The sequence below is a fragment of the Megascapheus bottae genome, chromosome 8 (genome assembly GCF_031878675.1).
Source record: "Megascapheus bottae isolate mThoBot1 chromosome 8, mThoBot2.hap1, whole genome shotgun sequence".
In the NCBI taxonomy this organism is placed as follows: Eukaryota; Metazoa; Chordata; class Mammalia; order Rodentia; family Geomyidae; genus Megascapheus; species Megascapheus bottae.
This window is the reverse complement of record NC_143516.1, coordinates 20,715,880-20,729,064: the sequence shown is the minus strand read 5'-3', so window position 1 is coordinate 20,729,064 and position 13,185 is coordinate 20,715,880. Positions and strand designations below refer to the sequence as shown.

The 13,185-nt window shown below is 36.5% G+C and overlaps 1 protein-coding gene across 6 annotated transcripts in view; it reads right to left on the bottom strand.

The window, feature by feature from the left end:
• Positions 1-13,185, bottom strand: part of Ahi1 (Abelson helper integration site 1) — a 151,781-nt gene that overhangs the window by 20,291 nt on the left and 118,305 nt on the right. For 4 of the 6 annotated variants that reach the window (XM_090338078.1, XM_090338081.1, XM_090338079.1 and 1 more), the window contains one exon: positions 9,989-10,091. In XM_090338078.1, the coding sequence (XP_090194204.1) occupies positions 9,989-10,091 (103 nt within the window). Of the gene's footprint in view, positions 1-2,500; positions 3,891-9,988; positions 10,092-13,185 lie in introns of those variants that run through there. The other 2 variants (XM_090338080.1, XR_016536471.1) reach the window with 2 other exon arrangements.

Here is a 13,185-nt window from a genome sequence, read left to right as displayed (position 1 = left end):
TGCTTGCCCATTGTTAACCTTAAACGATGCTGACATTCCATTCTCCTGTAGATAATTGGGTGCATCCATACACAGAGTTCTCTAATCAAACCAGCCTTTTGATTGACATGCTGCTTTATGTTTTTATTATCTCCTATATGACTGGAATGGCGCCTTTTCTGCTTCTTGAAAGTTTACTGTACATGTAATTAGTGAGTCTACAGAACCTATTCCTTAAGGAGACATTGAATGATAGCATAAGGACTCATCACAATAATTACAAAATGACACAACTGATGTCTTAAAATAATTTTCACTCATGTAGTTCATGTTTTAGGTCTTTAATGTATTACATATCATTTGATGTTTCTGGTCACTGAAGGGATCTGTTTTTAGTTACTGTGTAAGTATTCTCTAAGTACTGACTGGCTTTATTCTCCACAGCAACTGAGATCCATTACTTCAGGAATCTCAGGTGCAATATAACAATGCACTTTTTATAGCCATTTGTTATTTGTTGGTTGTGTGTATTTGAACAAGATATTTAATTTTCAGAGCTTTGCTTTCATATTTGTAAAGTAGTATTTTATCTGCCTTATAAATTGGTTGTGAATAGGTGAAATCAGATATAATAATACAATAAAGAAGGGAAATATTTCTCATAGTGAAACTGAATGAAGTTTAAAATGGTATACACATGTACTAAGGTCTTGGATTATTTAAGAATAGTTCCATTAATATAAGTTATGGCCCTCAGATAGAAATCATTTAAATACATACAAAAGCTTCAGGTTACTAGTTTATATTGTTTCTAAAACTTTCTTACCTTTAAAAAATAGTTGTGGGTTAAATATATGGTAAAGTGAGATCACACTATATGTAGCTATAAAATGGCAATTATTTCTAGACACTAGTTTGAACTTCCTAAAGAGAAAATATTTTTCTTGAATAAAACTTTTCTGCTGATTATGACAAATGAGGGACACTATTGGGCTTATGTTCCTTTGAGTCTGGCTTACTTCACTTAATATGATTTTTTCTAAGTCTTTCCATTTCCTTACAAATGGGGCAATGTCATTCTTTCTGATGGCAGCATAGAATTCCATTGTGTATAGATACCACATCTTGTTGATCCACTCATCAACTGAGGGACATCCGGGTTGATTCCATATCTTTGCGATGGTAAATAGTGCTGCAGTGAACATCATTGTGCTAGTGGATTTAGTATGCCCTTGTTTCTGGATGATTGGGTAAATGCCAAGTAGTGGAATTGCTGGGTCATAGGGGAGCTCTATGTTTAGTCTTTTGAGGAACTGCCATACTGCTTTCCATAGTGGTTGAATGAGTTTGCACTCCCACCAACAGTAATCAGTAGAAACCTTGGGCTCTCCTAGCAGAGATTTACAATAGAACAAAGTCTAGAGACATTAGGCCAAATCGTACGACACTAAATGTAAGGACCTCCAGGATAAGGAAACAAAAGCCATATAATGAGTGACTGTTGTCCTTAATGTACTGTTATCGCTCATCTCTTTTGCCATCCCTTGGTTATCTCATATTGTTACAATTTTTCACCTTGTTATCTGATATATTTTATATGTGCTTAATTGGTTATTTGAAATTGGATAGGGAAGGGGGGAAATCAAGATAAACGGGGGGTGGGGGAGGGTGGGCGGGAAATGGGGACCATGTCATGAGAAAGGGTATAAAAAAAACTTTTCTGTAACATACATAAAATTAAAGAACTTTTATATGATAGAAAATTTGCATGAAATTTCAGAAGTGCCAAGCATTAGCAACTTAAAAGCATAACTTTTATTTGAAATGTTCAATTAAATGCCAAATTACTTTATGGTACAAGATAATCATGTTTTAAATCTTTTAAAACTTGCTTTTTTTTTTTTTGCCAGTCCTGGGCTTGAGTTCAGGGCCTGAGCATTGTCCTTGGACTTTCCTCAAGGCTAGTGTTCTATCCTGAGCCACCGCACCACTTCTGGCTTTTTCTATGTATGTGGTACCGAGGAATCGAACCCGGGTCCTCATGCATGCTAGGCAAGCCCTCTACCACTAGTCTAAACTCCAAGCCCAAGAAGCCCACTTTTTAAACAATAAAATTTCTCCTCTGCTCGTTGCAAGTATGAGTATCCCTTGCATACCATCCAAATTCCTCTAACACTGAAATTTTCCACTGTGTATTTGAATCTGCTCCATGCACTCTCCTACACTGAGAGGGAAGCTCTGAGTTATTCTGAATATGTTGTAGTAACAGCTACAATATATCTGTATATGAATAAAAATGCTACACTGCAATAAAATTAAGAAGTACTTGTTATTGTGGTTTCACATATCACAATGAAGAATCTATGTTTCCCCTAAGTATTAAATAGCTTTATGAATGACATTTCTTATATGACTTGATTCTCCAGAAACTAAAAGAATATTTTATAACTGAAAACAATCTACAACCCCTTGAAATTCTTTGTGAATTCAACCCAGAGAATCAATATGCATCTCAAAATGATAAGTTGAAACTGCAGCCACATAGATCTTTATTTGAAAACTATCAGGTACATTCACAAGACAGAAAACAAGTTTACATGAGGACAACTCAAGCTGCCCAGGCCCCACTGTACTTGCAGCACAGAGATACACAACCAGAAGGACAGAAGCTTGGCACTAGCAGAACAGACTCTGTACTATAACTGCAGACTTCAGCAACCATCAATGCTGCACAACACTTTTGAAAGCACCCACTCCCTCCCCACCCCCTTTTAAAGTTCTCCATAGCAGGGTCATAGTTGCCATTTTTTATGCTTCTACAACATGTGAAAAGATAAGAGACAAATACACATCTTACTAAAACATATTTCACTTTGCGTGTACATCTGGATAAAATTTACACCTCAATGCCCAACACTGTTTTTCTCACTTCTTATTTGAATAACATCAATTGTCTATATTTGGTAAATAAGTTTTCTTAATTAATTTGGCGTTAGTTTTTGGGTCTAAATATTTTATCAACAGATAACATACTGTAGACAGAGAACACTAAAATAAAACAAAAAAATACACTTCCCTATTATATCAAACTTTAAGAGAACCTTCCACGTGGTAATAATACTATTATTCTGGAATTAAATAAATAAATAATATAATGTAATAATTTAAGAACAAATATAAAAGCTAAAATAAATATTATGGCATGTTAAGTCAACATATTACTTGTATGTTTAAATATGAACTGCCTTTACTTAAAAAGAAATTTGGAACAGGGTTGCTGTCCAGCCCCCCCACACCCCAAAAAATCACTTTTACTTATGTGTTAGCAAGTATATATATACTTCACTCAAAAGCAACACAAAATTTTAATCCTAAAAAGCAACTTATTTTTTTTTGATGCCTTTGCCACTGGCATCATTTTAAACACACAATATTCTGAAACATCTTTTAAATAAGGTTGTTTTAAAAGCAGACACTTCATATTATGAGCATAACATCACACATATAATCACATTACAGATACAATACTGAATGATTTCTTAGATATCCTAACAATACAAGTACTTTTTTATTCACGTTTGCTGAGCGGCAATTATAATTTTAACCTTATTGGTTTGCCAATAGCAGTAATGTGATTTTGATACAATTACTGGAAATATAAGTACTAATACTTTGACCAACAACAATCACAATGGGTTGTAACAATTAAGCTCCAAGGCCACATGATTTTTTTCTTGCCACACTTCATTTCTATTTTTTTTTAGGTTTTTTTTTTTTTTCATAACGACAAGAAGCAGTAGATGCTTTTTTCCTTTGGATCTGAAATTTCTAACTTCTAAGAAGAAATTCCATTTAGTTTGTCATTTCATTTCTGTAATTTTGTTGTCTCTTCATTCTTCTTCAACTCTTTACTAGGGAGAAAAGTACACAAATGGTACTTAATGAAGCAATATTTTTCAGCTAAAGCCAAATTTAGTGTGTACAGGCAATAACAAAAGAAAAACATTGTATACAACACACACACACACACAAAACCAAAATCAATTATTTTATCTACTTTGTCAAACATACTGTCGACATCTCTTTTATCATTAACAATTTTTTTTTTTGCTAGTCCTAGGCTTGAGTTCAGGGCCTGAGCACTGTCCTTGGACTTTCTCAAGGCGAGAGCTCTAACACTTGAGCTGCAACACCACTTCTGGCTTTTTCTATGTATGTGGTACTGAGGAATTGAACCCGGGCCAAAGTGCATGTGAAGCAAGCACTTTACCACCAGGTCAAACTCCCGTCCAACAATTTTTGTTTAAAGCCTTTTCCAGCATTACATTAATAGAAGAACAAGAGAAATAAACTTCCATAGTATAGAAAACTCTGAAATTTAAAAGCAATTAGGACATGTGAAGTTCTTCATTCAATAAGGAAAAATCCTCACGAATGATGCTTTGATATATATCATTTCATCAAACAGCATTTTTTTTAAGTTAGTTTATGACAGAACCCATGGTTACAATTGATTTAATTGTATTTTTTCAAACTAATAAAAAATAGTTTGGGTCACTTTTGGTTGGCCATGATGGTGGTGGCTAACCATGCATCTAGACACAGCTTTGGCATAAAACAAATTATATCATTAATAAAAAGACAGTATGTAGATGAAACAAGTTACTTTCTTAGAAACCACATGGTAGGGACACTACAACTGGAGCAAGATAAGCAAGTTGAACCAAACCTAGACTTATCAGTATAATGATCTAGGCAGCACTGCTGAGAAGCTAGCCTTCCATAAACATATGGCTGTCTTTGTCTAAGTGAAGAGGCCCTGAGAAACAGGCTGCAGCTTCTGAACGATGATGAGTGGGTTAAAGTGAAGGCAACTCTGTGGATCACTCCCGAGAGGAGCAATGGCTGGCACAATGTGACAAGAAAGGGAGAAGGCTGACCATTTTTTAAGGCTTTGCCCACAGGAGCACAGGAGTGAGGGCAAACACCCACACATATAGGTAGGAACAGGCCCAATCTTACATAAAATGGTTAGTGTTTTCATACAAGAAAAATTTATATATGAGGGAACAATCTTTTCGGAGTCCAAATGTTGTGATTCAAAATATTAAATAGAGTTACACCAGTAAACTCATATATAGCAGCTCAAAAATACATTCAGGTGAGCTAGTGAAAGCAATTAAGCTGAGTATAAAATAGTACAGATTCAGTATGCCAAGGTACTATGCCACCTAAGGGCCCAACAAAAACAGGATGTAAAACTTGGCTTAAATTAGTGTCTGATAAAAATGGGGAAGAAAAATGTAAGTCACACAGAGACCTTGAAAACTTATGGAAAGGACAGAGAAGAGGTGAAGGGATCTTAGAGGAAGTGAGAGGAGGAGTTCATGGTAGTGACAGGACAAAAAAGAAGAAAAACTGAAAAGGGAAGAGGAGAGAAGGGGAGTAAACAGCTGGAAATCAGTGAGATGGATCCTGCAGGTGCAGAGAGGTAAGACAAGTTCAGTGAATCAGGAGTCTGAACTGTGAAAAGTAAACAGAGAAGTCAGGAGACCATCAGAAGAAACTCAACAAAGAAATTTAACTAACAAAAGCTGAATTAGGGAGCAAGGACTATAACTTCAATGGAAATGATTCAGACTAACCTAACTGGAGGATAAACACATTGGATGGAGAATGACAAAGACTGTGTATGAAGGGGAGAAGATGGACAAAATAAGAGAAAGAGAACAAATATTCAAGTGTTACACCACTTGAACAAAAAGCCCTATGTAGCACTTGGTATGGTGGCTGCTGATGACATTAGGACTTAAAAGCTAAGAGGCAGTAGGGCTTTGTTAAAATGGGGTAAGAGGATTATCTAACCCAAACACATAGTAAGTACACGTTCAAGATTTTCATAGCTAACGAGAAGAGAGAAGCAAAGTGAGCACTTTCTAAAAGGCATTTTTGATGGGATGAGAAAGAAAAATATGCATAACAAGATTCTGAAAATGAATATGAAACTAGGTTAGTATTTGTGAGCATGCTATGTGTAAAAAAAATAAGGTTCATAAAAATAGTAGGCCCTAGCCTACAAGATATTGAACCTGATAAATGGTCTCCAAAGGTTTTCTTCTGTGGCTAGACCCCAGGTTGTCTCACTAAGTGCTGGAGAGAAGATGTGAGCAGTTCATAGCCTCTGCCTGAAAGCACAGTGAGCACTTCCCATCAAGTCAGGAGTCAACAGACAAAACTGCATATAATGCAAACAACCCTGCACTTGGAACCAGAAGACCATGTCCTAGTTCAGGTACTTTGTGGTGGTGATTGAGACCTTTGTTTCTTAAATGCAGAAAGAACAGACTGTATTTGAAACCTGCCCTGCAGGTACTTTCATTTTTGAAAGGAATGATCAAAATGAAAAATAATCTCCTAAATCACACAACTCAGAAAACCATTAACATCTTTTGATATATATTGTTCAACTTTCTATGTGTATTCTGTTATACTTCCTTGAATTTGTGTGTGTGTGTGTGTTGGTATTGGGGTTGAACTGGGTTTGAACTCACGTTTCTCTGGCTCTTGCTTGGCTTTTTCATTCAGGGTTGGAGCTCTAGCACTTTAGTTATCGTTCCACTTTTGGCTTTTTGCTGGTTAACTGGAGATAAATGTCTCATGACTTTTCTACCTGGGCTGGCTTCACACCACGGTCCTCAGATCTGTCGCCTGAATAGCTTGAATCACAGGTGTGAGCCATCTGCTTTTGGCTTATCTTTTAAACTGAATTCATTACCTATAGATCCTCACATCTCTCAGCCTCCTGAGTAGCTAGGACTACAGGGGTGAGCCACTATGCCTGGTTCATCTTTCCATTTCTAAAAATACTTTAATAATTTAATGAATAACAACAACTCTAGGATACTCTATTTTGTAAATGTTTCATAATTTAATCAATCCTCCCATCAATGAAATTCAGTGTTTTTTTAAAACACTGCTTGAAGGAGCAGCCATTTTAGTCAACATGTCTATGTGTATTTTTCTACAGTAGATTTCCTGAAGTAAAACTGTCAGATATTTTTGTTATGTTTTGTTTTTGGTCCAGAGACAAGGGTCATACTATGCGCCCTTGGCTGACCTAGAGCTCCTGGACTCAAGAAATACTTCTGTCTCAGCCCCTCTTGAGTAGCTACAATAAATACCAGTATCAGCCAGTGTGCCAGATTACAGAAACATTCAAAAACTTTTTATTAAAAAATAGACTATCATCTTCCACAATGATGGACCAATCATATACTATTGCTAGCAGTGCATGAGGGAAGATCCTTTCCTATCTATATTTTTATCAGTACAGTGACCTAGGGTTTGAAATTTGTTGAAATTATGTGAGAAAAAAAAGAGTATCTCATTTTTAAACTTAGTTTTCATTCATTTGAGCACTACAAGGTATTTTTCATGTTTACTACATTATAGTTGGTCCATCCTTACCAATTTTCTTTTTTTAATTGTATTTTATTGTCAGGATAATGATACATTATTTCTCCAACACTGATACCACCCTTTCTCATACTTTGCCAATTTTCTACTGATTTTCTTTGTTAATTTTGTTTTTAAAAGTATCTTTTATTGTTATTGTAAAGGTGGTTGTACGGAGTTACAGTTATATAAGTCAGGTAGTAAGTGCATTTATATTTCTTGTTGAACTATTCCACACCTTCCCTCACTCTCTCATAGTTTCCCCCCTCCCATTCCCACTCTCAAGTTATATAGCTCATTTTTCACAGTGTCTAGTGAGTGCCACTGCTGCTTGCCACATCTCTGTCCCACTTTTTGTGCTCCCCTTTTATCCTCCCCCCACAAATAAACTAACAAACAAGGTAAAAGGAAAAGGCAGCAGCAACAACAAAAATCATTTGTTTTGATATTTTGGAGTTCATTTTGATAAATATTTTATATGAGCATAGTACATAGCTATTGAACCTTTGTGATCTACTCTTATGACTACCCTTCTTTGGTCTCACTATGTGAATGTCTAGAGATCTATATAATTTATTGTATTCTATCCAGTGTGTTTACTTGTAGATTTATAGGCACATTCTAGTTACCACAAATGAGAGAAACCATGCAACCTATGTTTCACTGGTGGGACTGTTAACTTGTTTAGCTACTCTATAAGGCAGTATGGAAGCTTTTCAAAAGGCTAAATATATAGATTGCCTATGATCTAGCAATTCTATTCCTGGGAATTTATCCAATAAAACACAAACAGGGCCACACAAAAGCTACCAGCACAACCATGTTCACTGCAGTACTGTTTACCACAGCTGAGATAAGGAATCAACTCAGATGTCCTTCTGTAGATGAATGTATCAAGAAAATATGCCTATACACAGTGGATTTCTACTCTTCTATAATGATACCGCACAATTCTTGGTTAATTTCTTTCTTTCTTTTTTTTTTTTTCCTTTGCCACTGTCCCTGGACTTTTTCAAGGCGTAGTGCTAGACCACTTGAGCCACAACATCTCTTCTGTCTTTTACTATGTATGTGGTACTAAGGAATCAAACCCAGGTCTTCATGCTTGCTAGGCAAGCACTCTACCATTAGGCCACACTCCTGGCCCCTAACAAGTTTTTTTTTTTTTTTAAACTGTATATATATATATTTTTTTTGACTTTTTTTTTTTTTTTGTATTGGGGATCGCACCCAATTACACTTGCTAGGCAAGTGCTTTGCCACTAAGTTACATCCTAGCCCTCTTGGTTAATTTCTTACGAGTTTTCTATATGGTATGAATCACTATCCCAGGTGATTATTCACTTAAAAATTGACCTGGATTTCATTTTCTTTTTGATATGCCTAATTTAAAACATCCATTATTTAAATCTAAAAATGTGTTTCAAAATGTTTTCTAGCAGGATGTAGTCTGAGATGGAAGGCTGATATGGGAGGATACCTTGAGCCCAGAAATTTGAGAGATTCTTGGGCAAAAACAAGAACATTTCTAAATTCCAACATCAAGGATAATATTCCTTAATCTACAATTCTGTAATTATTGACTTATATGGTTTGTAGATGTTCTAGTTTTACTTATAGAGACTTCAAATCTAGTTTTAGAAAGTGATAAATTCATACATGTGGATTTAAAATAGGACTAACATTCCAGCTTCAAAACAAACTTCTCTTCTACCTGGAGAGAAAATAAGGCCGTTGGACAGGATTTTCTTCCTTAAGTTCACTCCCTGCCAGAAAACACTCATTCAAACCCATTTCCCCACTTTGCTGTCTCAGTAGCAAACAGAGCCTACCCTTCCATCTTTAAATGCAAACCCTGTGTACTTCCTTAGGACCTTGACAGTCTCTCTGAGCCCATATAGTGGAGGGCTTTTTCTCACTGACTCTAGCTTCTCAGCTTGTAAATACTTTTGTAATTCTTTGTTTTTTTTTCTGGGTCATGGGGCTGTTCCTGAGCTCTTCAGATCAAGGCCACCGCCCTACCCCTTGGGCTGGGTGTTGTCCCTGAGCTCTTTAGCTCAAGGCTACCACCCTACTCTTGAGCCGAGCCCCAGTTCCCATTTTCTAGAGGTTAATTGGAGAGAAGAGTCTCAGGTCCTTTTGTGCCTATGCTGGCTTTGAACCTTGATCCTCAGATTTCAGCCTCCTGAGTTGCTAGGATTACAGGCTTGAGCCACCTGGGCCAGCTGAAATTGTCTTTAATGACTTTTATTTTCTCCCCACACAGGGTTTTCTATTAGTTACTGCCTACTCCTTTCTTTCATTTACAGCCCAGATTTTGGGGAAAGTAAGACCTTTTCTTTTAGGATGAAGACAATCTCATTTGTTTCCAGGATTTTCCTTCAAAACTTTTTTTTTCTAAAGCTGCAAATGGTCTCTTGATTACAATTCCCAAAGAGCAGTTGTCAGTTCTTATGTACCTCTCCTCTGTCTGGCATTTGTCTTTGCTGACACGCCATGCTATGTCTTCTCCTGTTGACCACATGATGGAACCTTCTCCTGGTTTCCCTCTTACCTCTATAAGGGTCACTTTCCGGCCTGTTTGTTCATTCTTCTTTGCCTGCACATCTGCTTTGTGTCCTCGGTCCTCTCGGCTTTGTTCTTTGCCGATTTCAGAACTATGAGAAGGAAAGAAGGGAAAGAAGAGTAAGAAAGCTACTGCAGTAACTCAACTATGCCTTTGATCTAGGGAAGTGGCAGTAGAAGTAGAAAGGAGGAAAAAAGGAAAGATTTGAACTATGGCTGATGCTCATCACTGGGAGCCATGTCTTTGAGTTCTAGAAAAAAATCTAATAGAAGGGAAGAGGTGAGCACAAGGGAAGAAATTACAAAAGAACAAGAGAAATCCTTTGAGGACATGGAAATGCTAATTATGTTACTTATGGTGATGATTTACAGCCACATATTTATGTCAAAACGTAAAACTGTATGCTTTAAATAGGCCATTTCATGCACATCAAATTCAGTTAACTAAAAGTGCAGGAAGTATATGGGCACACTGAAAATCTAGCCATTTTACATTAACCCCATTGTCCAAAATTTTCAAGGTACCTATCAAATCCCACATGGCAACTTTAATATTATCTTGATTGGTCTCTCTGTTTCTACTCTTGTCTATAAAAATCTATTACCTCAAATGTTAGAATGATGCTGTTGAACTGTTGCCACTCCGTTTAAAATCTCCTTATTTTACTTAGCTTAAAAGCTAAATGTCTCACAATGGTTTACAAGATCTTACTACTTGCCGTGATCATTCTGTCCTGGTTGCTTTCCTTTACTCCAAAACCCCCAGCAACTTCCTTACCACACACCATACCTTTAAGATACTAAGTATGCTCCTCCCTTAGGGTCCTGGTGCATATACTCATTTCCCTTTCTCAGTGAGAGCTCTGATACTACTATTTAAAACTGAAACCATCACACTTTCCTCTCTTATTTCCTATCCTTGCTTTATTTTTCTCCATGGCATAGCTAAACATCTGATATAGACATTTTACTTATTTTACTTAGTCCTTAGAGACAAGGATTATTACCAGATCACAGTTAGGTCTCTCATGCCTGAAACACTGAAACACGACAGGTGCTGAGCAAATCTATATTTAGCAATGACTGTGCATTGTGTATGTTCCGTGCCATACTGGGTACTCTGCCAAGGTATAGACTATGTATAACTTATCACTGAACTTTAGTGCCCGGCATTGCACTAACTACAGAGAAGAGATGAGCAACTGTTCCCTTTGGACTGATGCTCAGAAATGGACCACTGCCACTTATCTGGAAAGGCAGCTGCTGATTGCTCCTCTTTCTAGCAGTTCCAACAATGTCTAGAATAAGACCACATTCTTGCTCAGGCACATGCTCACTGATAGATATACCGAGCAAGACATGTCTCCTGACTCTTCTTGCCAATCATCTGCTGCTCCCAAATTCTCATACTGCATGCTTCAAGAGCCACAATCTCTAGTCTGTTTTTTTCTCCATCTCAATCTCTAAGCTATCACCAGTCAGTCTACTTTGATCATTTTTTGCTGGCATACCCTCTACTTTCTGCTTTGTGCTTTATCAGTCTGACAACCTGCAGGACAGGGCTTAGTCTTTTAGATTTTGCTTTCCCCCTTGGTAAAACAAAATTCAGAATACTTGTCTACTTCTCTCTTAAGAGATATTGTGAGGGAGAAATATCATAATGTGGGTAAGTGTAGTCTATAACATTATACAGAGCTATAAAAAAGTATATAATTTATCAACACAGCTTATATTTCAAAAACCAACAAAGTGATATTTTACGAAGGAACCTGTGAACAAAGAATCTAACTGGAAGACTCCAGTTGCCTGGGGGCCAGAGATTTAGAACTTGGTGTAGGTGATAAGAAAAAGGTGGCCTACCAAGACATGTGGAAGGGTATCAATGTAGGGGAATTAATGTACCATCTATATGGCAAATATCATGTAACCCTTCTATTAATTACAATAAAAAATAAATGAAAAAAAAAGAACTGCCATGGATTTTTCTGGAGAGTTTTACCACTTCCTTTTTGACAATTTCTAATTGCTTAGTAGGACATCAAACTATGCTAGCCAGGTGCAGAATTTCCAAGATAAAAAATACCATCCAGTAAGTGGGACTGCATTAAACTGCAGAGCTTCTGTAGGGCAAAGGACATAGCTACTAAATTAAATAGGAAGCCTACAAAATGGGAGAAAATCTTCACTAATCATACAACAGACAAAGGCCTCATATCTAAAATATATCAACAGCTCAAAAAATTGAATCACTCCAAAACTAATCTCCAAAGTAACAACCATCCCATTAAAAGATGGGCCAAAGACTTAAAAGAGTCTTCTCTGAAGAAGAAACAAAAATGGCCTATAGACACATGAAGAAATGCTCAACATCTCTGGTCATAAAAGTAATGCAAATCCAAACAACTCTAAGATTCTACCTCACTCCAGTTAGAATGGCCAGGATCAAAAAAATCTAGTAACAGATGCTGAAGGGGATGTGGCCAGGAAGGATCACTACTACATTGTTGGTGGGAGTGCAAACTCGTACAACCACTATGGAAAGCAGTATGGCAGTTCCTCAAAAGACTAAACATAGAGCTCCCCTATGACCTGTAATTCTGTAATTCTTTGAAAATCCATTTAAAAACTACATGTCTTTCATTTTTGGAATGAAATAATGTTTGTGAAACCTGTATAGCTTTGACAATTCCTGTAAATTACTGTCATTTGAGCCAGAAATATTGAGTTGAGAAGACAAAATTATTCTTCCAACTATGAAAGCATGCTGACTTGAATTTATATTCTGAAGGAAATTCAGCAAGAATAGGTCTGTGTGTACATGTGTACAAGCATGCACCCTGTGCATATGTGAGGGTGAAATGGAAGGGCACGTAGACACCTTAGCTATTCATAACTGGTACATTCATGTTATATTTTGTCTGTGATAAAATGAGTCTACAATGATGATAATCGAAGTTTTTTTTTAGTGTCTCAATAATTATTTGATCAGTTTTTCTTACTTCATCATTTACTTGTTATTTCAAATGTTGCTCAAACAAAAGTAAATGTCAAGATAGGTTCTCTCAAGTTTAATGTAACATTATTTCATTTCATATTACTTACTACTTTACAATGTATTTTCTAAGTCCAACCACTAAAACAACCCTCTTAGTTTAAGATAAACAGTTTTAGAATTCAATTACAATT